The sequence below is a fragment of the Dictyostelium discoideum genome (assembly GCF_000004695.1).
Source record: "Dictyostelium discoideum AX4 chromosome 5 chromosome, whole genome shotgun sequence".
Taxonomy (NCBI): Eukaryota; Evosea; class Eumycetozoa; order Dictyosteliales; family Dictyosteliaceae; genus Dictyostelium; species Dictyostelium discoideum.
The window spans coordinates 3,952,230-3,976,533 of NC_007091.3; the positions used below are offsets into that span (position 1 = coordinate 3,952,230).

The 24,304-nt window shown below is 22.5% G+C and overlaps 9 protein-coding genes across 9 annotated transcripts; 3 read left to right on the top strand and 6 right to left on the bottom strand.

The window, feature by feature from the left end:
- Window positions 1-210: 210 nt before the first annotated feature.
- On the top strand, window positions 211-666 carry DDB_G0290319 (bolA family protein; the record flags this gene model as incomplete). The annotated part of the gene is made up of 1 exon (XM_630707.1): window positions 211-666. One exon carries the CDS (start codon window positions 211-213, stop codon window positions 664-666), a length of 456 nt encoding a protein of 151 aa, XP_635799.1.
- Window positions 667-881: 215 nt separating this feature from the next.
- DDB_G0290321 (hypothetical protein) lies at window positions 882-3,275 on the bottom strand (the record flags this gene model as incomplete). The annotated part of the gene is made up of 1 exon (XM_630708.1): window positions 882-3,275. The coding sequence occupies one exon, from the start codon at window positions 3,273-3,275 to the stop codon at window positions 882-884; it is 2,394 nt and encodes a 797-aa protein (XP_635800.1).
- Window positions 3,276-3,525: 250 nt separating this feature from the next.
- DDB_G0290323 (hypothetical protein) lies at window positions 3,526-5,799 on the bottom strand (the record flags this gene model as incomplete). The annotated part of the gene is made up of 1 exon (XM_630709.1): window positions 3,526-5,799. The coding sequence occupies one exon, from the start codon at window positions 5,797-5,799 to the stop codon at window positions 3,526-3,528; it is 2,274 nt and encodes a 757-aa protein (XP_635801.1).
- Window positions 5,800-6,110: 311 nt separating this feature from the next.
- DDB_G0290325 (hypothetical protein) lies at window positions 6,111-13,691 on the bottom strand (the record flags this gene model as incomplete). Its single annotated transcript, XM_630710.1, has 5 exons — window positions 6,111-12,361; window positions 12,409-12,552; window positions 12,628-13,404; window positions 13,482-13,489; window positions 13,537-13,691. The coding sequence occupies 5 exons, from the start codon at window positions 13,689-13,691 to the stop codon at window positions 6,111-6,113; spliced, it is 7,335 nt and encodes a 2,444-aa protein (XP_635802.1).
- A 700-nt stretch (window positions 13,692-14,391) lies between these two features.
- gtf2a1 (transcription factor IIA, large chain) lies at window positions 14,392-15,619 on the bottom strand (the record flags this gene model as incomplete). The annotated part of the gene is made up of 4 exons (XM_630711.1): window positions 14,392-14,628; window positions 14,731-15,189; window positions 15,292-15,405; window positions 15,497-15,619. The coding sequence occupies 4 exons, from the start codon at window positions 15,617-15,619 to the stop codon at window positions 14,392-14,394; spliced, it is 933 nt and encodes a 310-aa protein (XP_635803.1).
- A 710-nt stretch (window positions 15,620-16,329) lies between these two features.
- Window positions 16,330-17,235, bottom strand: DDB_G0290329 (short-chain dehydrogenase/reductase family protein; the record flags this gene model as incomplete). Its single annotated transcript, XM_630712.1, has 1 exon — window positions 16,330-17,235. One exon carries the CDS (start codon window positions 17,233-17,235, stop codon window positions 16,330-16,332), a length of 906 nt encoding a protein of 301 aa, XP_635804.1.
- Window positions 17,236-17,686: 451 nt separating this feature from the next.
- ssrp1 (structure-specific recognition protein 1) lies at window positions 17,687-19,470 on the bottom strand (the record flags this gene model as incomplete). The annotated part of the gene is made up of 3 exons (XM_630713.1): window positions 17,687-17,780; window positions 17,868-19,291; window positions 19,405-19,470. 3 exons carry the CDS (start codon window positions 19,468-19,470, stop codon window positions 17,687-17,689), a joined length of 1,584 nt encoding a protein of 527 aa, XP_635805.1.
- A 1,478-nt stretch (window positions 19,471-20,948) lies between these two features.
- On the top strand, window positions 20,949-22,911 carry DDB_G0290333 (hypothetical protein; the record flags this gene model as incomplete). Its single annotated transcript, XM_630714.1, has 2 exons — window positions 20,949-21,150; window positions 21,317-22,911. The coding sequence occupies 2 exons, from the start codon at window positions 20,949-20,951 to the stop codon at window positions 22,909-22,911; spliced, it is 1,797 nt and encodes a 598-aa protein (XP_635806.1).
- Window positions 22,912-23,077: 166 nt separating this feature from the next.
- DDB_G0290335 (hypothetical protein) lies at window positions 23,078-24,157 on the top strand (the record flags this gene model as incomplete). The annotated part of the gene is made up of 1 exon (XM_630715.1): window positions 23,078-24,157. The coding sequence occupies one exon, from the start codon at window positions 23,078-23,080 to the stop codon at window positions 24,155-24,157; it is 1,080 nt and encodes a 359-aa protein (XP_635807.1).
- Window positions 24,158-24,304: the final 147 nt, after the last annotated feature.

A 24,304-nucleotide genomic window follows, 5' to 3' on the forward strand; every position in this document is an offset into this window, starting at 1 on the left:
TTTTTCCAATTTTCTTAAATTTATTTTCCCACTTTTTTTTTTTTTTTATTTTTTTTCTTAAAAAACAATCACAATAAATTAAAAAGTTTATGTAAAAAAAAAAAAACTTTTTCGCATAAAATTATTATAAACATTTGGTGTATTTTCAATTTTTTTTTTTTTTTTTTTTTTTTTTTTTTATTGTTTTTTTTTAAAAACACTTTTTATGCAATGATTAGGAATTTAATAAATGGTCAATTATTTAAAACATCGATAGAAACTGTTAAAGTTAGATATTTTGTAGTTAATAATAATAATAATAATAATAATAATAATGGTGGTGGTGAACCAATAAAGAATACAATAATTGAAAAATTAAGCAACCAATTTAAACCAATTCATTTAGATGTTGTGAATGAAAGTTATATGCATTCAGTACCTCGTGGATCTGAAACTCATTTCAAAGTTATAATAGTATCTGATATATTCAATGGTAAATCAGTTGTAGCTCAACATAGATTAATTAATGATACCCTCAAAAATGAAATGAAAAATGGTGTTCATGCACTATCAATTCATTGTTCAACACCTGATAAATGGGATGAATCCACCATTTCACCTTCACCAGGTTGCATGGGTGGAAGTAAAAAAGAAAAACAACAAAAACAACAAAAAGATGAAAAATAATAAAAAAAAATAAAAAAAAAATAAAAAAAAAAATATGAGGTTGTTATATATTTTTTTTTACTTATTTTAATGATAATTGAATAAATCTGACCATTGTATATAAAAATATTTTATTAACAATAATAAGTGTTTTTTTATTTATTTTTTATTTTTTTATTTTTATTTTTATTTTTATTTTCTATTTTTTTTTTTTTTTTTTTTTTTTTTTTTTTTTTTTAAATAAAAGATCTTTCAAATTTAATTGAACTACAATTAATTTTAACGATATCAGTTAAAAAAGAAAAGATAAAACTATGATAGATTTCTTTTGGAAGTAATGAAATATCTTTGAAAATCCAATGATGATTTGAATTATTATGGATATATTTAAATACTTGTAATGAACCATGAAGAGAAGCATAATAAAGTACCCATCTTGCTCTTTGAGGATCTTTAGTTGATAAAAAAGTTTCAATTGATTTTAAATCTGTTCTAAAACAAATTTCATTTATAATTGCGTGTTCATTTGTAATTTCTGATAAATCTAATAAACCACTATCACCATCACCATTACCACCATCACCACTAATATTTTCATAATAGTTAAATAGAATTAGTTGATTTAATCTACCTTCTTTTAAATAATATTTTAATTTTAATGGATCATTTATAATTCTTAAACATTTTTCTCTTTCATTCTTATCTAAATTATTAATATCCTTAATATCATTATTAGTTGTTGTTGTTGTATCTGGATTATAATGATTTGAATGATAATTATTATAAGAATTAATATTTATTGAATGATCAATGTAATAGGTTATTAATTTCTCTTTGAAATCAGTGATATTTTCAATTACGAAATCAATTGTATCATTATAAAAAATTGAATAACCAAGTTTAAATACTGATAATGATTTTTGATATTCTAATGGATACATTGATTTAAAGTAACCCAACATTTCAATATTATTATTAAAAAAATTACTATAATTAATAATAATGAAATATTTTATACTAATAAGGTAATCTAGCATTTGAGGTGACTTTGGGGAAGAATCTTGAGGTGGGGTTAAATGAAATTTTTTAAAATTTTGAAATAATATATCCATCAATTCTTTATTTACATCATAATTAATAAATTCATTCCAAATTGAATTTAATGTTAAACTAATTTGAAATGAATCTTCACTACCACCATCATTTAAAACTAGATTTCTATAATTATTTAAAATATCATTTAAAACTTTAATTTTTTTATTTAAATTTATATTTGAATTTAAAAATATTAATGATCTTTCATCCATTGAAATTATAAATTTTGGATATTGGATATTATTATTATTATTATTATTATTATTATTATTATTATTATTTTGTTTTTTTATCATAGCTAAATAATAAACATATATTAAAAAACTTCTTGAATTATTTAAAAATGGTAAAATCATTTTAAATAAATTTGAAATCATTTCTGTTGTTGTTGATTCCCAATTTATTTCAATTTGACCAATAAACTTACCTAATAGTTCAAATTCTTCAAATTTCTTTTTATAATCTTGTAATTGATCAGTTGATAATGAAAAATAATCTTCAGTTAAAAATTCATTTGAAACTTTATCAGGTATCATATAACCTGAAAATGGGATTTTATATTTTTCAATTAATTTTTTCTTATTATTTAATTGATTTTTTGAAAAGCCGAGATATGAAATTGAAAAACATGAATTTAATAAATCATTTAATTTCAAATCAGTAAACGAATGATTGAGTTTAAAATCAGTAACTGATTTTATTATTTTTGAACTTGGAGGTTGTAATTTTAATTTATTAATTAAAAAATCAATTTTTGGATTAACTGAACAAGTTATAATTTTATTACTATTATTATTTTCATTTATTTCAATTGATACAGTATCAATATGAAATAATATTGATTTCCAAATTTTATCAATATTTGATTTATTAATTATAATTTGGTTTGATGATATTAAATAAAGTGATATATTAAATGATCCTTGATTAATTGAATAGATGAAATCATCATCAGTTGGTTTATATAATCCATAATCTTCAACAATTATTGAATATGCAACATGATTATCATAATCAATCAATCTATCCATAAATAGTTGTTTTTGATCTTTTGTTTGAATTTCTTTTTCTTTTTCTTTTTTATTATTGTTGTTGTTGTTGTTGTTGCTTGATAGTAAAATGAATTCACTATCAATACATTCATATTTATTTAATAGTAATTCATTTATAAAATAATTATAATAATTCTTAAATAATGATCTATAGAATGATTTATCTGATTTTAAAGGTTCATCAACATTAAATATTGAATAAACAATAAGTTTTGAACTTTTAAAACATTGATAATAATAATGAAAGAATGATAATCCTTCTTCACCTTTTTCAATTTTTTCTTTTAATAAGGAGTAATATTTATATTTAATCATCCATTTAACACTTTTAATTTCATAATATCCATAATATCCAAATCTAAAGTGTACTCTTAAAAATGATGTTATACGTTTAAATAAAAATATATTTTTAATTACTTTCCAAAATAATATTTCATTTTTTTCTTCATTATTTGATTTATTATTAATATTGTTTTGTATCATTTTTAAAAAGTAAATGAATAATCTGGTAAAATAAAAAAAATAAAAAAAAAAAAAAAAAAAAAAAAAAAACCCCACTCACCAACTGATTAAATTTATTTCAAAAAAAAAAAAAAAAAAAAAAAAATAAATTAAAAAAAAAAAAGATATTTCTTTGAAGATATTTTTTGTAAAAATTTTATTTGAAACTGAATCTTTTTTTAGATTATTATTTTTTTTATTTTTATTTTAACTTTTTTTTTTTTTATTTTTTTTAATAAATATATTTAATAAATCTTATATTATCACATTTAACATTTGAATTTAATAAAAAATTAAAAATATTTGAATGTTGAATTTCATCAGGGAAAACTTTTTCATTAAATATCCATTTATGTTTTGGATTGTTGAAAATAAATTTAAATATTTCAATTGCACCACAACCAGAAGCATATAATAAAACTTTTGAAATTAATGGAATACTTTTAGTTAATAATAATTTATCAATTGCTTTTAAATCACGTCTAAAACATAATTCTTTAACTAGTATACCTCTATCACTTGAAATATCAATTGTATCATCGAAATAGTATTTAAAAATGACAGTACCTCTTTCTCGGAAAAAGCATCTTAACTTTTCAGGATCTTGAACCACTTTTAAAATTAATTCATCATCTAATCGATCTCTATTATAAAATCTTAATGAACTACCATTATCTTTTAAATGCTCAATTAATTTCCCTCTAAATTGGTCATAGTTATCAATTAGGAATTGAATTTTATCATTTTCATAATAACCATAAATGATTGTATAATCAATTAAAGATTTTTCATAATTTATTGGATACTTTTCCTTGAAATGACGTAATAAACTGATTGAATAAAATAATCTATTGAAATTAATAGTTTCTTGATTCTTTTTTGAATATAAATAGTCAAACATTTCAATTGATTTAACTTTATGAAAGAAATATATATCAAACCAAGAATTGATAAAACTTGAATTAATTTTCATAAATTTCATTGATAAAATCTCTAATAATTCCGTATGAGAATCAAAATGAATGAAATCCTCCCAATAATCATATAAAATATCGAAATTATTGATTTTCTTTTCATTATTTTTTAACATATTATTTAAAATACAAATTTGTTTATTTAAAAACTTTTTTGATTTTATACTAAATATTAATAATCTCTCTTCTCTACTAATTATAAATTTACAATATTCTAAATTATTATTATTATCAATTATTGAATTTTCATTTTTATTTTTAATTTTAAAAATTACTAAATAATATAAATAATTTAAAAAATTAAATGAATAGCCTGTAAATGGTATTATCATTTTTAATAAATTTGAAATCATTTCATTAACAATATTTTTATCATTATCATCATCATCTGTTAAATCAATAATATCATTTACATTATTTGATAATATATTTAATTCTTGAAATTTCTTTTTATAGATTTCAAGTTGTGATAATGGTATTGAATAATATTCTTCATTTAAATATTGAGTTACTGCTATATCAGTTGCCATGTAACCATTTATAGTTGAAACACCACTTTTTGAAAATTGATTTTTAATTTTTTCCCAATAATCAATTTTAAAATTTAAATAATAAATTGTAAAACATGAATCTAATAAAGTTTTTAAACTTGATTTACCAACTTGATAATTAATTTGATATTCTATTGATTTAAATAATTTTAAAGGTATTTCAATTTTAGCCTTATTTATTAAATAATCAATTTTCAAATCAATACTATTATCTATAATTTTAATAATATTATTTTTAATATTGTTATTACTATTGTTATTATTATTATTATTATTATTATTATTTTTATCATAAGATTCATTAATTATTGATTTCCAAATTTTTTCATTATTTGATTTATTTATTTTAACTTTTTCTTCATTACCACCATTTGAAAAAATTAAATAATTTGAAATTTCAAAAGAGTAATTATTAATTGAGGTTATTAAATCATCATCAGTTGGTATATGTAATTTAAATTCATCAATTATTATGGAATATGCAATTAAATTTTCAAATTTAATTAATCTATCTAAAAATGATCTTTTTTGTTCAATTCTTTCATTTTTAATTTGTTTTTTTTTAATTTTCTTTATTTCAAATTTATTATTATTATTGTTGTTATTATCAATAGAATCATAATTTCCTAATAACTGTTCTTCAATAAAATAATTATAATAATTTTTAAATAAATCTTTATAGAATTGATAATCTGATTTTAATGGTTCATTCAATTGAAATATTGAATCGTGATTATTATTATTTGTATTTCTGTCTGTATAATATGAACATTTAAAAAATGCTAAATCTTGATCATTTCTTTGTACTTTATCTTTTAATAATAATAAATATTTATTATGTATCATCCATTTTACATCTTTAATTTCATCATATCCATATTTTTCATATCTAAATTCTGATTTTAAAAATGATAATATTTTTTTAAATAAATAAATATTTCTAATAACTTTCCAAAATATTATTTCATCATTATTATTCATTTTTTATATTTTTTTTTTAAAAAGAAAAAAAAAAAAGAAAAAGAAAAAAACATAACAAAAAAAAAAAAAAAAAACAAAAACAAAATCATAAAAAAAAGAAAAAAACTCAAAACCATCAAAAAAAAAAAAAAAAAAAAAAAAAAAAAAAAAAAAAGAAAAAAAAAAAAAGATATTTTAAAATTTTAAAATTCTTTGAAAAGAAATAACTGATAAGATATTTATGGTTTTTAGTTTTCAATAAGAAAAAATTAATTTTATTATTGTTTTATTATTATTTATAATTTTTTTTTTTTTTTTTTTTTTTTTTTTGATTATTGATTAAAAGATTTTAATAAAATTGGAATACCATAACAAATACAACTGCCACCAACTAAATATTTCCAATCACAAGATTTACGAGCGAATGAAATTGCTAAACTAATATCAATTGTTAATGGTTTTGTAGCATTTGTTTTTAAATCGAAAAACCATTTGTTTAAGAAAGATTTGGTTAAACGATCACAATCCGAGGTTGGAACATCATAGATATTACCAATGACAGTTTTACTACCAGCCAAAAGGAAATCGAGTATAACACCAGTTGGTTCAAATTCACCTTGTTCTTCAAGATGACCACTTTTACAACCCATTAAAACAGAAACACCACATTTTTCCAACTTTTGAATACGGTCACCTCTAAAGTATTGTTCACCACTACCATGACCCATGTAAAAGAAAATATCATGATTCTCCAACGCTTGTTTATATTGATGTTTCGAGGGTACACTTCCAACGAGTCCATCCCATTCTGGAAATTTCTTTTTAAAGTAAGGTGCAAAGTAATTCTCTGTCTCTTTCAAGCCACCACTTGGGTTCAAAAGATAATATAAACTCTTTGGATCAATAATTGGCATAACTTTACTAAATTGATTTGAAATTTGATCATAACAAAGATACCTCTGGAATGTGAATGATGGTAATCTATACAATGACATTTGATTCAATGGTGCCAACGATTCAAATGGTAAACAATGTAAAAACTTATCAACAATCAATACAATTGGTTGTCTCTCTTGATTTAAAAATAAATTTAAATTATTTTGTTTAATATTTGATGGTGTAGTTGGTGATATTGTTTGTAAAACTAATGGTACAACTGTTGAATTTTTACTACTACTATTTTCATTTACTGTTATCGCATTATTATTATTTACACTTGTTGTAGTTGTGGAAGGTGAACTATTATATTGTGGATAACATTTTGAAACTTCTGATGAAATTAAATTATAAATTTCAAGTATAGATTGAAAATTTGGATGACCTTCTAATGTTGCCGCAGTTTTATCTAAACTTGAATATTCCATTAATTCAATAATACCATCTGTTATTGCTCTTTGACTGAGAATTGGAAAACCATAAAATATACAATCAAATAAAATATTATCAAACTTTTTAATTATAGTTGCTGTTGTTCCTGTTGCATTAGTAGTACTGGTGGTTGATTGCACTGAAGAAGATGACCTCTTTATTGTGCTACTTGAATTATTATTATTATTATTACCGTTATTTTCAATAAATAATTGATTATTTAAAATTTGCATTAATGAATCTTTTGTTTGATTATATTTATCTTTTGTAATTGGATTTGTTAATGAACCAATTAATAAAGTTTTCCAAGGACCTAAAATTGTATCAACCATATCTAAAACTTTACTAATTTCAAATTCCAATGTCTTTCTTTTACAAAACCAAGCTTTCTTACTATCAGTAGTTTCATTTGGTGAATTTTCTTTATTATTAAATAAATTTTCACTTTCAATGATTCTTATATTACCTCTAATTTTATCCATCATATTAAATTTAATATTATCTTCTCTATTACCAATTGAACTACTACTTCTTCTTAATGAACTAATGTTATCTTCTCTATTACCAATCGAACTACTACTTCTTCTTTTAAATAAATTATTTTCATATTTTTCATTATCACTATCATTATTATCATCACTACTATCATAATCACTATTATTTCTATTTGTATTTTGTTCATTATATTCTTCTTCTTCACCCTCTTCTAATTCCAATTCCATATCTTCTTCATCATCTTCTCTTTCATCATCAAAATTATAATAAGCATAATCTTCACTATCATCATCATTATTATTATTATTATCATCATCACCATCAGTTTCGGTATCATCAGAATTTTTATTAATATTTTTGAGGTTATTAATTTCTTCAATTAATGCTGTATTGAAAGCATTTGAAATGGTTGGTATTTTCGATCTAACTAAAATTGGTGATTGATTGGCAACCATTTTACAAATGATTAAATGATCATCTTCACATGTTAAACTACAAGTTGACCAATCAACTGGTAAATCAGTACTATAAATCTTTTTCAATTTATTTGAGAACGGAATATCACCTAATTGATTTGGTATTTCAATACCACCATTCCAAGAAAATAATGATTCTTTAACTTTTATAAATTGATCCTTACTATTTGGTGTTATTGTTGTTGTTGGTGTTGTTGTAGTCTTCTTTTCAGATTTTTGATGATGTAAAATTGATTGCATATCATGTTTTGATTTAATACCAATTGAAAGATTAATGAAATGACAAGTTACAAAAGGTAATAATTGACCAGTTGTTAAAGCTAAATATTTACAACAAGAAGTGTTCAATTTGATAATATTATATTTTCCAACTCTTTCAAATGAACTTAATAATAATTCTCTTGCTGATGAAATTGATGGATGAACTTTAAAATTATTGACACTAATAGTTCTTGACCAAATTTTATCCTTATAATCATCATCAACACTTAAATAATATGCTCTACCAAGATGAAACTCTAAAATTGATAATGTTATATCATGGCAATATCTACCACTACCATTTTTACCACTACCACTACCATTAGTATTACCACTTGCACCATCCTTTGGTTGGTCAACTTGAATTAATTCTTCTAATGATTCAATTGCTAAATCATATTTATTTTGTGCAATTAATAATTTTGCTAATTTACCTTTAATTCTTAATTCAAATGAAGATAAATGATTCTTAATTTCTTGAACACCTTTATCATCTTTATCATTATTTTTTAATTTTTGCTGTTGTTGTTGTTGTTGTTGTTGTTGTTGCTTTGTTGCTGATATTGATTTTGAAGATAATAATTTAATTAATCTTGCTTCTTTTGGAGTTGAATCATTTGTAATATTTAAAAGGTTATTAAATTTAGTTAATAATTGATTTTCATCATTATAAAGGTTATTAATTAATGATAAGGATTTATTATAATGATCTGTTGATTTTGAAATTAATAATTGTTTACGATGTAAATCACCTAATAACATATTTGATAATATCATTGGTTTTTGAAGTGATGGTTCAATAATTGATGATGATTGTTTATTTGCAGTTGAATGACGAGAAATTAAAAATAATACTAAATCTAAATTAATTTTACTATCAACATAATTTTGTTTTGAATAAAATAATTCACCAATTTCAGCCAAGAATTCACATGTAACCTTTATTGAACCATATATTATACCAATTAATAAACCACGTTCATAAAAATATTGAGCTTCTTTTGGTCTACCTCTAAGTTCAAATATACTTGAAATATGTAATAAAGAATCTAAACATATCTTTAATGATGCCCATTTACTTGTAGTTGTAACTGGTAACATACTAATTTCTTTTGTTGTTGTAGTTGTTGTTGAAATATTATCTTTTGTTGGCGTTGTTGTTGAACTATTATTACTACTGTTTACTCCTTGTTGTTGTTGTTGTTGTTGTTGTTGTTGTTGTTGTTGTTGTTGTTGTTGTTGTTGTTGCTGTTGTTGTTTTAATTCTTTTTTTTGTTCTTTTAATAAATCTAAAGATTCCATTGGCATAGCAGTGAAAATACATTGAACTAATTTATCAGAGACAACAAAAGCCATTGCAGAATTTGTTTGAGAAACGTAAATGTTTGAGACTATTTTTGAAATTTTCATAAATAATGAAATGTCAAAGCATTTATAATTAGTTTCAATTTGTTTTAAACATTGATCGTATAACTTTATAATTTCATTACAAATTGAATCATTGGAAGAGTATAAACAATATTGTAATTCATAAAAATGAATTTGATAATGTAATTGAAACAAATCCAATTTCTCTTGTACTAAAATCGATTGATAAGATTTAATCAATTGATCATTTAATTCTAAATAATGTTTTGATTGACTGGTATTATTCATTTCTAAGTAATTTGAACTTATTAAATTAAAACATTTTGAAATCTCTGTTAAATAACACAACGAACCATTACTAAATAAACATTTAACTAAACCAATCACTAACTTTAATGTAAATATTGAGCTGATGAAGTCACCTTCAAAACTATAAATATCGCTCATACTATACAATAATGAAATTGTTGTATGTGGTGATATAAATGATTTTAAATTATCTTTAATCCATTGTGGTTCGACAACAATCGCTGAATTTGTAACTTGTTGTTGTTGTTGTTGTTCAGTTGGTGGTTTCTTTAATGATTCTAATAATTTACTCCAAAGATTTAAAGAAAGTTTAAATTCTTTACTAATTATACTATTCTCTGAACCAATTGGTGATCTAAATCTATTTTGATCAGTTGATTTTATAAAATTACAAATTGAAGTAGTTGAACTATATCTAAATAATGATGTTGGAGTTGTTGTTGTTGTATCTGTATTATTATTACTATTGGTATCATTACCATTTGTTGATGTTAAATTTTGTTGTTTAATTCTTTCATTTGATAAATAGTTTAATATATCTTTACATTGATTTTGATGAATTTCAACATGGGTGATTGCCCTCCAAAAATGAACTTTTGCCAATTCATTATAAATTGCAGATTCAAATGGTTTATCTTGTTCAAGATCTTGAGATTTAATGAGATCGATTGATTGTTGAAAAATGAATTCAATATCTTGTTTCATTGGATTCCAAAATCTTAATACCTTTGCTTTCTCCATTAAGAATCTACCATGAAGTATTGGATGTTTATCACTGGTTAAACTATTTAAAATCTTATCGATTTGTACATACAATAATTGATGACCATTTGATTCTGTAATAATATGATTAAAATTTAATAATGTCATATCAAATAATTGTATCTTAAATTCTAAATCACAATTATTACCAATACTACTATTGTCAACTATATCATTTATAAATGAAATACCTGTAAATTTTGGTTGAATATATCCACCATCACTTCTTTTATTATTACTATTACTACTACTACTGTTTCCATTACTTGATTGTTGTTGTTTATTAATTAAATTTTCATTAATTTCATTAAATAAATAAAGTTGAGTTAAAGCTAATTGTCTTAAAATCTCTTGAATTGAACGTCTACTTTTTGAAGAATTACCATTATGAATTACTTCAGTAAATGATTTCTTTTCTTTTAAAAATGCTTTAATTGATTCAACTGAAAATTGATGAGCTTTTAAATAATTTTTTAATTTTAAATAAACTTGTGATAAATAAAAATAACTTGATGATAACGAATCATAATATTGTTCAATTTGAATATTATTATTATTACTATTACTACTATTGCTATTTTTATTATTATTATTATTATTAAATTTACTTTGAATTAATTTGTTTAAAATAATTATTGAACTTTCTAAATAAAATAAAGATGATTTATAATCATGTGGTACTGTAAGTTTAAAATAATGGGTACCAATATTATAAAAAAATGTTGATAAATCTTCTAAACCACTACTAGTGATACCAGGTGTATTGCTACCAATGATCGAATACTCTAATGAGATGGTTAATAAATCCCTATTGATATCATTGAATTGTGATTTAAAATCTTGTGGTATTAAACCTTGAAATCTTTTAAAATGTTCATATAATGAAAAAGTATAAGATTTTAAAAAGTCATCAATGTAAATCAAACTTGATGGTTGCATTTGATTCGATGCTAACAATACACCATTTTGATTGAAAGCTTGTATCCATTTGATAATTAATGATGGCATTAATAAATAATATTGGTTGAATAATTGAATTTGTGAATTCAATTCATTTCTGTATAATTTCTCTTTATGTTTTGAAACTATACCAATTTCAATTAAATTTTGTAATAATAATCCTAACAATTTAAAATATATGAATTTACTATCAACTCCTTGTTGTATTTGTGAATTATCAACATAAAATTCTGTATTCATTAATGCTTTCTCTGTTAGTTGATGAATTGAAATTAATAATCTATTCAATTCTTTTTCAATATCTGTCATTTCACAATTATTATTAATATTATTATTATTACTATTATTATTATTATTAATATTATTATTATTATTATTAAACTTAATTCTATTTGATAATGTTATAGCTCTAGTTGTCCAACAATATAATTGTGTTATTACTAATTCTGTTGAATAATATTTTATAATATCTTTATTCTCTTTTTTCTTTTTAATATATTCACTTGTTATTTCATTAATTTCATTTAATAAATTTAAATTTTTCTTTTTTTTTTTTTTATTATTTAATAAAATAAAAATTAATACTTTGTTATAATAATATTTAAATAAAAAAAGAATAAAAAAAAAATACATACAGAGTCATTTGCCCAAATTGAAATAATTGAAAAAGAAGCAATAAAAATTGGATCAATTGAAATTTGTGGTAACATATATGGTAATAAATTTATTTTTATAATATTAATAATATCTTGAATTAATCTCCAACAATTTGTTTCTGTAAAAAAAAAAAAAAAAAAAAAAAAAATGTTAATAATTAAATTTTTAAAAATATACTATATAAAAATCATACCTAATTGATAATTCTTTTTTTGAATTGCTAATAAAAAAGTTAAAAGTCTATCAAAGAATTTTGAAGGATTATTTATTTTTGAAAGTGATTTCCATGCAATAAAATTACAATGATACATTATTGTATTATCAAATTCACTATTACCATTACCACTATTATTATTATTATTATTATTATTATTATTATTATTATTATTATTATTATTATTATTATTATATTTTTGAAGTATATAAACTGATCTATTATAAAATTTAATAAATAAAGCTTCATGATAAATATTTGGTTTATCAGCAACTTGAAATCTATAATTGAACCAATTATTATAAGTTTCAATGAAATTTTTATCGAAATCAGATGAAGAAGAATTATTATTATTATTATTATTATTATTTTGATAATGGTATTGTAATACTTTTAAATCTTCAAAACATTGAAGTTTTATAAAGGTTGCATGAATTAAAGTTTTTTCGAAATAATCATTCTCATTCTCTGTATAGGTTTTTTGAACATCTGGTAAGAGTTGAAGGAATTCTGACATTGATTCAATTGCTTTAATCAATTGTTTTTGTTCTGCATATACACCACCAATTAATAACCATTTCTTATGTAATGAACATAAATTACAAGTTATACTCCATTGTGATAATTTTCGAAGTAATAATAATGCTGACTCTATAACAATTGATAATCCATCTTTATATTGCATTGTTTTCTTTGTAAATAATTCATTTAAAACTTTTGTGATTCTATCTAAATTTAAATTTAATGTTTTTGCGTCTCTATTTAAATATTTGATTTTTTTTTTTTTTTTTTTTTTTTTATAATTAATTAATTATTATGAATTTAAAATTTACATAATATACTATAAAAAGTATATATTTTATTATTATTATTTATAAAATTATTTACTTTTTAATATTCATTAATTCTTCACACATTTTATTGAATGAATCTAAAATATCGGTTTGAAGTTTATCATAATCATTTCTTTGTGAAAATAATAATTTTTGAAACTCTTCTTTATTTTCAAATATAGAAAGAATTTGTTCGGCTGAAAATGTCATTTTTATTTTTTTTAATTATGTGCGTAATATTTTATTTAGACATTCAACAATTTTATTTTATTTTTATAATATTTAAATATATATTTATATGTATAATCTTTTGTTTGTGTTTTTAACTTTATAAAGTTATTTATTACTAATATTATTATTATTATTATTTAATATTATTATTATTATTATTATTATTATTATTATTATTATTATTATTATTATTCTTTTGTAGGTGAATTAAATTGAAAAACACCAATGGATTGTGAAAAAAGAAATGAAAAAAATAAAAAAAATTATGAAAAAAAAAATGGTTGGAAAAAAGGAGAAAAAAAAAAAGGCGCCAAATAAAATTTTTAAAAGGGGACTTTTCCTAAATAGATACTCGAATAAAATAAAAATATATATATTTAGATTACTTTTTTTTTATTATAATGTTTTTTTTTTTTTTTTAATTTTTAATTTTTTTTTTTTTTATTTTTTGGGTGTGGTATTTAGTCAAGTATAAATATTTTTTTGTTTTTTTTTTTTTTTTTATTTTTTTTTTATTTTATTTTTTGGGTGTGGTATTTGTTTTGTTTGTTTGGGTTTTTTGGTTATGATTGATTTAAGATTTTTTTTGATTTTTTTGATTATTTTTTTGATTTTTTTTTTTTTTTTTTTTTTTTTTTTTTTTGATATTGACACTGCAAATATGGGAGTGATTTCACTTTTAATTCCAAATCATTTCACCATTTGCTTTATTAAAGAGGGTATCTTTACCATTCAAATGCATAATGCCATCTTTAAAATTACATTTTCTCTTATTCTTTATTCTTGATACTTTTTCATATTGACAAAGTACAAAATGTTCGATAATTGGATCTGGGTCGTCATCATCGTCGTCATCTAAATCACTACCCAATGAGTCCTCCTCAACTTTACCACCTCCTCCACCAATTTCTTCATCCTATTTTTATATAAATTTAAATTAAAGCAATTAGTATAGGCAAAATAAAACACAACTCCAATAACAATGATGATAATAATAATAATAATAATAATAACTTACATCCAAATCATCATCATCATTAAGCCCATCATTTTGAGGGATAACTTCATCACCATTAAAATTAAAATTCTTTTTAAAACCATCTATAATTAATTTATCTATATTATCTTTATTATTTTCATTATCATTATCATTATTATTATTATTATTATCGTCATCGTTATCACTTTCATCCAAAGTACCATCATTTTGTGGCATTGGATTCATAATACTTCTTAAAGAGGATGGTAAATTATTATTATTACTGCTATTACTGCTATTATTACTGTTATTATTATTATTATTGTTGTTGCTACCATTACTACTATTCATTGTTGGCGAAGTTCCATTTGAAACCTCCTTTTGTGGGGGTAAATATTGTTGTGGATTTCCAAATGTTGATGTTGTTGTAGTTGTAGTGGTTTGTGATTTATTATTTAATTGAATTAAACTATTTAATGTATTTCTAACATTTTCATGCTATTATTAAAATAAAAATAAAAATAAAAATATAAAAAAATAAAAAAATAAACGTTAATATTAGAATTTTAGATTTTTGGGTGAGTTTCATTTGAAATATACCTCAACTGTTGATAATGTAGATTGTGGTTGAGTTGTTGTTGTAGTTGCTGTTGTTTCATCAGGATCATTTTGATTACTAATTGCACCTGTTTGTGTTAATCTATCTAACCACATCTAATTATAAACAAAAAAAATAATAATAAAACGTAAGTAAGATGAATGATATTTATTATTTTATTTATTTATTTATTATTAAGATAGTTACAGTTTGAATTTCATCAATAATACTCTCGTCAACATTTTCAGTGTCGGAATCATTCTTTATATTGCTCTTTATATTTCTGATTACATCGAAAACAATATATTTATAAACACTGTCTACACTCATTATGAATTTATATGTATATAGTGGTGTATGTGTATGTGTAAAAAAAAAAAAATAAAAAAATAAAAAAATAAAAAAATGAAGGTTCAATTAATTTACAAAAAAATAAAATAAAATAAAATTAAAATTTTAAAAATAATAAAGAAAGAAAAAAAAAAAAAAAAAAAAAAGGTGTAAAAATTTGTATTTATTTATTTATTTATATGAATTTATTAAATTTTTTTTGAATGATTGTGTTGGGTGATATCTTATTTTTTATTTTTTATTTTTTTATTTTTTTTATAAACACAAAAATTAATTAAAAAAAAAAAAAAATTCAAAAGAAAAATGTGAAATTAAATAGATTTATAAATATATATAAAAAGGTAAATATATATATATAAACTATTGTGCGAAATGACCAAAAAAAAAAAAAAAAATTTGAAAATTTATATTTTTTTTTTTTTTTTTTTTTTTTTTTTTTTAAATTACAAAAAAAAAAATTAAAAAATTAAAAAAAAAGAATTTAAAAAAAATTTTTAAATTAAATTTTTTTATTTTTTATTTTATTTTTTTGAAAAAAAAAAAAAAAAAAAAACATATGTGTACACCATTTTTTGATTATTAAAAAAAAAAAAATTACTATTTAGAGAAATAAAATAAATTAATAAATTTTTGAAATTTTTAATTTTTTATTTACAAATTATTATTTTTTTTTTTTTTTTTTTTTTTTTCTAATCAAAATTTGTTGAGGTTGTTAGAGTTTTAAAATTATTTAAATCTGATTGAATAGAGGTAACTTTTTTATTGAAAAAATCTATAGTTTCAGGACCCAAAAATAAATGAAGTGGAGGTGAAGTATTATTATCTAATGAGAGATCTATTAAAATGTTCATTGCTTTTTTAGGATCACCATTGAATGTCCAATTGGGTTTATCATTAACAGCCTCTCTGACATTTGAATAACAATCCAATGGATTATCAGAAGAGGTAGCAGATTCTTGAATACTAGTTTTAAAGAAACCAGGTTTCACACAAGTCACATGAACATTATGTGGCTTCATTTCCATATGCAACGACTCGCTGATTGCCTCCATGGCGAATTTGGTCGACGAATAGGGCGAAGATCCCGCTGACAAATTCAAAATACCAGCAATTGAAGAGATGTTATAAACCCTGCACCCGCCATACTTGTTGGTCTTGGTGTACTCCCTTAGCAGTGGCAAAGCGTTACGCAACACATTTAACATGCCGAAGAAATTCGCGTCGAATATATCACGATACTCCCTATCTGACAACTCCTCAACAGCGCCCAGTCTGAGGTAACCACTGTTATTAACGACTACATCCAATCTACTGAATTTCGATATTGTTTCAAGTAAACTTGATTTTACACTTCCTTCATCCACCAAATCAACTTGACAAATTAATAATTGTTTACCATGTTCTTCTTTTGATAGTCCTGTAACTTCACCTTGATTTAAATCTTTATTAAATATTTTCTTTTCTAAATTCTCTTTATTTCTAGTTGTTGCTGTGACTTTAAAACCTCTTTTAATTAATAATACTGTTAATATAAATCCAAATCCTTTTGAACATCCTGTAATATACCATACAAAATTTTTATTAAATTCTTCCATATATTTTTTATTTTTTTATTTATTTATTTTTTTATTTTTTTATTTGTATATTTATTTATATGTGTAAAATTTTATGTATCTATTTTTTTTTTTTTTTTTATCTCCAGTGGTGGTATTGAATAATAAAATTAAATAAAATAAAATAAAAAATAAAAAAATAAAAAAAAATGATATTGAAAAAAAAAACTAAACCCAATGTCAAAGTTTTTTTTTTTTTTTTATTATTCCGAAAAATGAAGAAATTATTTTTTTTTATTCAGAAAGTTGAAGAAATTGTTTTATTATTCCGAAAGTTGGAGAAATTGTTTTTTTTTTTTGTAATTTGGTCTAAATTAATGAAAAAAAAAAAAAATATCCTGGTGAAAAAAAAAAAAAAAAAATATCCTCTAAAAAATATCTTAAAAACAAAATTTTATAAAAAAAAAATAGTAAATTTTAAAAAATTAAATGTTTATTTCTTTTGTTTCTTTTTAGCTTTTTTATCTTCTTCAGATTCTTCCTCTGATTCATCTGAAGCAGAACCTTCATCAGACTCAGAACCAGACCTATAATTTTGGAGAGAAAAAAAATTAAATATGTTAGAAAGAGATTTTTTTTTTTTTTTTTTTTTTTATAAAAATATAAAGGCATACTCTGAAGGTTCATAATCATCATCATCAGAATCATCATCATCTATTATCATTGCAGGACCAGTAGTAACTGGATTTAAAATTGATAATTTCTTTTCTTTAAGGAAATTGAAAAGACTTGGATATTCTTCACGTTGGATATTTACAAATTGAATGGAAGTTGAGTTCTTTAGATTGATAGATAAATCGAATGTACGATTACTACCACCCCTAACGGATGGTGCACCATAACGAGCAAATTCAATGTTTGAGATATCTTCAAATTTAATATAGGTTGGTGGTTTATGAACAAAAAAGAAACATCTCTCCAATGGATATAAATAACCTTCATTGGCTTTCAATGAACATTTGATAGAGTTTGCACCTGAGTCCGATTGGAAATTACCAGGAATTGTGATTTTCTTGCCAGTCAATGCTTTAAGGATCTTACAAATGAGTGCATTGGCATTACCATTCATAATTGGTGAGAGTTGATCTTTGAATTTCTGTTGAAGTTCATCGGTTAGATTTAATTCGAGATGAATGTTCTCCTCTGCTTGGAATTGAATGACTAAATGGGCGTATTTAGTTTGACCTTGACGAATGGGTGGGTCCAAGGAGATGATGAAAAAGATATGTTTTTGGTCTGGTCTAAAGAATTGAAAGAGACGTGAAATACTCTCATAGGGCACTTTATAGTCATGAGTTTTACCATGAAGTTTAAGGAATGTTGGATACATTTCAATATCGATACGACCTCTTGGTGTAAGGAATTGAATGGCAGAGAATACAACCAAACTCTTACCAACATTCGATACCATATCTGATTTATTCATAATGGTTTGTTGGAATTGCTCCAATGCACTAATCTCCTCCTCCTTTTCTGCATCCTCTTCATCCTCCTCATCCTCTTCGCCATCCTCGCCCACCTTCTTTTCTTTACCACCTTCTTCACCCTCTTTCGATGGTCTAATTGGTGTGAAAAAACGCATCTCTACCATTGTTTCATCATCGTCATCCATTGCTTTATCATGATGAAATTCCAATGTTAATTCATTTTTATTGTTTGCACCAATGACCGATTGTGATACTTCAGAGATTGGAAATTCAAATCCAACCTTACCATGATCAGTGGTAAATTGAATCATTGGTCCATTGACTTTAACCTCACCCCAATTACAACCTTTACTTGATAATTCGATAATTTCCAATGGTGATACATTATATTGATCTGATAAATACTTTCTAACTACTTCATAATCTTGTTCTTTAAATCCATCAAATTTAACTGTTGCACCACCTTTAATCGATAATATTAATTGAAATATTCTTGGTGTAACTCTAGCCCAATTTGCTCTCTTTATATCTGATGATGAAACTGTTTCAATTTTACCATTCTCCGATTTCCATGTTATATTATTTGTTGTAAATTTTAAAATACCTCTAGTCTAATAATAATAAAAATAAAAAAAATTAATATATTTATAATTTTTGAGAAAGTATTTAGAAAATTAATAATAAAAATTAACTATATTATATATTTTTTTATGATGAAATTTACTCCACTAATTCTACCACCTAATGAAATATTATTAAATTGTGATACTGGATTTGAAGATGAGCTCATTTTTTTTTTATTTTTTTTTTTTTATTTGTTTTTATATATATAAATCTACAGTAATATATATAAAATAAATATATTATTAAATATATGTTTTCTAAAAAAAGAAGAAAAACTAAAAAAAAAAAAAAACAAAAAACAAAAAACAAATATGACAAATTTTAATAAAAATAAATAAAAAAAAAAAAAATAAAAAAAAAAATAAATAAAAAAAAAAAAATTTTAAAAAAAAAAAAAAAAATTCAAAAAAAAAATAGTTTAACGAGAAATCTTTTTTTGGCGCCACACCACACACTTTTTGATTGAATGTTTAATAATAATGTATTAAACATTATTATCTTTATTAAAATATTTTAAATGTTTGGCTAAATAATAATTATCACCACATGATTGGAAAGTTATGATACTAATTATAAAACAACCCAAATTCAATATTTTATTATTTTTTTTTTTTTTAAAATTTTAAAAAAAAAACAACTGGAAATTTTCTGGAAAAAGTTGGATTTTTGTGAAAATTTGGTAATGAAAAAGGAAAGGTTGGAATTGAAAGAAGAATACTTTTCCCGTTATCTTTTTTTTTTTTTTTTTTTTTTTTTTTTTTTTTTTTTTTTTTTTTTTTGAATAATCGTTGGCAAAAAAAAAAGAAAAAATAAAAAATAAAAAAAAATAAAAAATAAAAAATAAAGGGAAAAAAAAAAAAATTTAAGAAAAGTCTTTTGAATCTTTAAATTTTGAAGCTGTTATGTTGGAACTGATCTTGTTTTAAAACAAAAGATAATAATTTAGATATCATCAATTTTGTGCCCATAAACAAATAGTTTTTATTTTTTTTTTTTTTTTTTTTTGTCAGTCCTGTTTTTTTTTTTTTTTTTTTTTTTTTCAAGTGATGATTATTTTATTTTTCATTTTTTTTTTTTATTTTTTTTTTGATTTTTTTTTTTTTTTTTCTTTAACCTCTTGTGTATTCACCTCACTGATGACGTTTGAACATTATTTTAATTCAAAGAAAAAAAAAAAAAAAAAAAAAAAAAAAAAAAATTGACAAAATCAGAAATAAAAAATAATCAATGGAAACATATTCTATCTTTTTTTTTTATTTTAATTTTTTATTTTAATTTTTTTTTTTATTTTTTTATTTTTTAAAGTTAAAAAAATGTTAATTCAAATTTGAAAAAATGGGATGGGTCGTTGAGATATTTCCAAAATTTTTTTTTTTTTTTTTTTTTTAACCCAAAAAATCGCATTGCAAAAATAAAAAAAAAAAAAAAAAATTAAATAATTAGAAAATTAATCAGCTGATTCTGTTCAACTTTTTTAAATGACAATTGAAAAGATTTTTATTTTAAAATTTTTTTTATTTTTTAATTATTTTTTATTTTAATTTTTTTTTTTTTTTTTTCATTTTTTTCACCATCAGTATAAAAACTTTTTTTTTTTTTTTTATTTTATTTTTTCATTTAGAATATTTTAGATTAAAAAACAAAATGAGAGTTTTGTTACTTTTAGTTTTCCTCGTATTTTGTATCATTCCAGCAGCTCTCTCATTCAGAGACACCAACTGGAGCAAATACAACAGAGCTGGTAAAAAAGAAACTGTAGATTTCCGTATTGCACTCAATCAAAGAAATTTAGATGTCTTAGAAAATACTTTATTGGATGTTTCTAACCCAGAATCACCAAATTATGGTATGTGTCAAAATAAAAAAAATAAAAATAAAAAAATAAAAAAATAAAATTTTTTTTTTTAAGATTTAAAACTAATAAATATTTTTTTTTATTTTTATTTATTTAATTAAATTTAAATAAAATCAAAACCAAAAAAAAAAAAAAAAAAAAAAAAAAAATTCTATAGGTAAACATTGGACTTCTGAACAAGTTGCTGATTTAGTTGCACCAGAACCATACGTTTCAAAGAAAGTTGCAAATTATTTAAAAAAGAATGGTTGTCACAATGTTGAAAATCATCGTGATTACATTAAAGCAACTGGTCCAGTTGATTCAGTTGAAAAGATTTTCTCAGTTGAAATGTACAATTACAAACATAATATTAAATCCGATCAAGCTATCATTCGTTCATCAGAAACCTATCAAGTTCCATTTGAAATCTCTCAATATGTTCACATTGTTTCTGGTATCTCTGAACTCCCACATCTCAAGAGTGGTCCAAAATCACAAAGATTAAGACCAAATCCAAAGGATTTCCAAGCTACTCCAGCCCCAGCTGGTCCAGCTGATCCAGGTATGGTCGTTCCACAAACCATCCAACAACTCTATGGTATTCCATCAAACTACCAAAACAACCAAAACACTTCACTCTGTTTAGCTGAATTTGCTGCAGATCGTTCATACCAACCAAAGGATCTCAAGACCTTTGCCGCCAAGACTGGTACTCCATTAATCAATGTTGTTAAGAATGTCGGTCCATTCCAACCAACTCAACCAGATCTTGAATCAACCCTCGACGTTCAATATGGTGGTGCCACTGCACAAACTGCCGATGTTTGGTTCTGGACTGTCAACGGTTGGATGTACGAGTTCTCATCAGATCTCGCCGCCACTGTCCCAGCTCCATACGTTGTCTCAATGTCATGGGGTTGGCCAGAACCATTACAATGTCAACAAGGTATTGGTAACTGTACCGATGGTGAATCATCACAAGACTACGTCAACCGTGTTAACATTGAATTCCAAAAGATTGGTCTCCGTGGTATCACCCTTTTAGCTTCTTCAGGTGATCAAGGTGCCCCAGGTGATGGTAATCCATCATGTACCTCAAGAGATCAACCAATCTCAACCATTTTCCCAGGTGCCTCCCCATGGGTTACCTCTGTTGGTGCTACCATGTTAGCTGCCCCATCCACCAGCAATCCAAATCCAATCGATACTTCTGATGCCCCAGTCTGTGGTATCCACGCTTGTGCTACCTCAACTCAAGAAGTTACCTGTTCATCTCCATCCGCTTTGATCACTACTGGTGGTGGTTTCTCCAACTACTCCCCACAACCAGCATGGCAATCAAAAGCTGTCAATGCTTACCTCAACTCTGGTGTTGTCTTACCAAACAAAAAATTCTTTAACGCTTCAAACCGTGGTTTCCCAGATGTCTCTGGTTTAGGTCACAACTACTACATTGTTGCCGCCGATCAAATGAACTTAGTCGATGGTACCTCTTGTTCATCACCAGTCATTGGTGGTATTGTTGCCTTATTAAACAGCTATCGTTTAGATAATGGTAAATCAACCCTCGGTTTCATTAACCCAGTCTTATATGCTGCTTACGCCTCTAACCCAGCTGCCTTCAATGATATCACCGTTGGTAACAATTATTGTACTGAAAGCTGTTGTGCTACCACTGGTTTCGTTGCCACCAAAGGTTGGGATGCTGTCACTGGTTTAGGTTCACCAAATTTCAAACCATTATTATCATACATTCAATCTTTAAATTAAATAAATAAAATTATTTAATAATAAAAATAAAATTAATAATATTATCTAAAAATATCTAAAAATTGATTTTTTTTTTTTTTCTTTTTTTTTTTTTTTTTTTTTGTGATTTTCTAAATTTTTTTTTTTTTTTTTAGATATTTTATTTTTTAAAAAAAAAACAGAAATAATGAATATAAAAAAAGATACAAATATTTTATTTTTAAAAGTTTGGAGAAATATTGTAATAAGAGAAATTATTTTATATCATTTAAGATTGTTTAAAAGCAATTTTATTTTTAAAATTAATAATGTAAAAGGATTTAATAATAAAAAGAATAAATATTATGTACAAAAGATTGAAATTAATTTCAATGTTGAATTAAAAGAAGATATATTCTCAAAATACTTAAATTTAACATCTTTAAAATTTTCAAATAAATTTAATAAATCAATTGATAATTTAACATTAACAAATAATATTAAATATTTAGAATTTGGTAATTTATTTAATCAATCACTAAAACCATTGGATCAATTATTTCAACCTAATAATTCACTTGAATCAATAAAGTTTGGTAATAATTTTAATCAAAAACTTATATTTAATAATAATATTGAAAATCAATCAATTTTATTCACCCACTTGAAAACTTTAAAATTTGGAATTTATTTTAATAAACCACTTTTTAATATACCAAATTCAATAACACATCTTGAATTTGGTAGAGAATTTAATCAAGATTTTTCATTTTCTAGTAACAATGGTGATGGAGGTGATAGTGGTGATGGTGGTGAACAGCCAAATTTAAAATGTTTAAAATTTGTGGGTAGATATAATAAGATTTTAAAGGTTGGTCAACTTCCATCATCATTGAAAATACTTTATTTGTCAGATCAATTTAATTTGAAATTATTTAAAGGTATGTTACCAGAAGGTCTTGAAGAATTATATTTCCAATCAAGTTATAATCAAGAATTAAAACCAAATGAATCAATACCATCAACTGTAAAATTAATAAAATTATCATATTCATTTAATCAAGAATTATCAGTAGGTGTTTTCCCACCAAATATTGAAACTATTATATTTGGTGAATTATTTTCAAAACCAATTAAAATAGGTATTATACCAGAGAGTGTTAAATATTTAAAATTACCAAAATTTTATAAAACATATTTAACATACTTACCTCAACCACCAGCCATTAGTGAACTTTATTCAATTCCACCAAATTCTTATAAAAATTTATCATTTTATGAAAATTAATTAATTAATTAATTATAATAATAATAGCGAAAAAAAAAAAAAAAAAAAAAAAAAAAATTTTATTCTATTAATAAATAATATTTTCACATTCTATTGATAAAAACATTCAAATCTGACACACTTAATTTTATTTATTTAAGTATATAA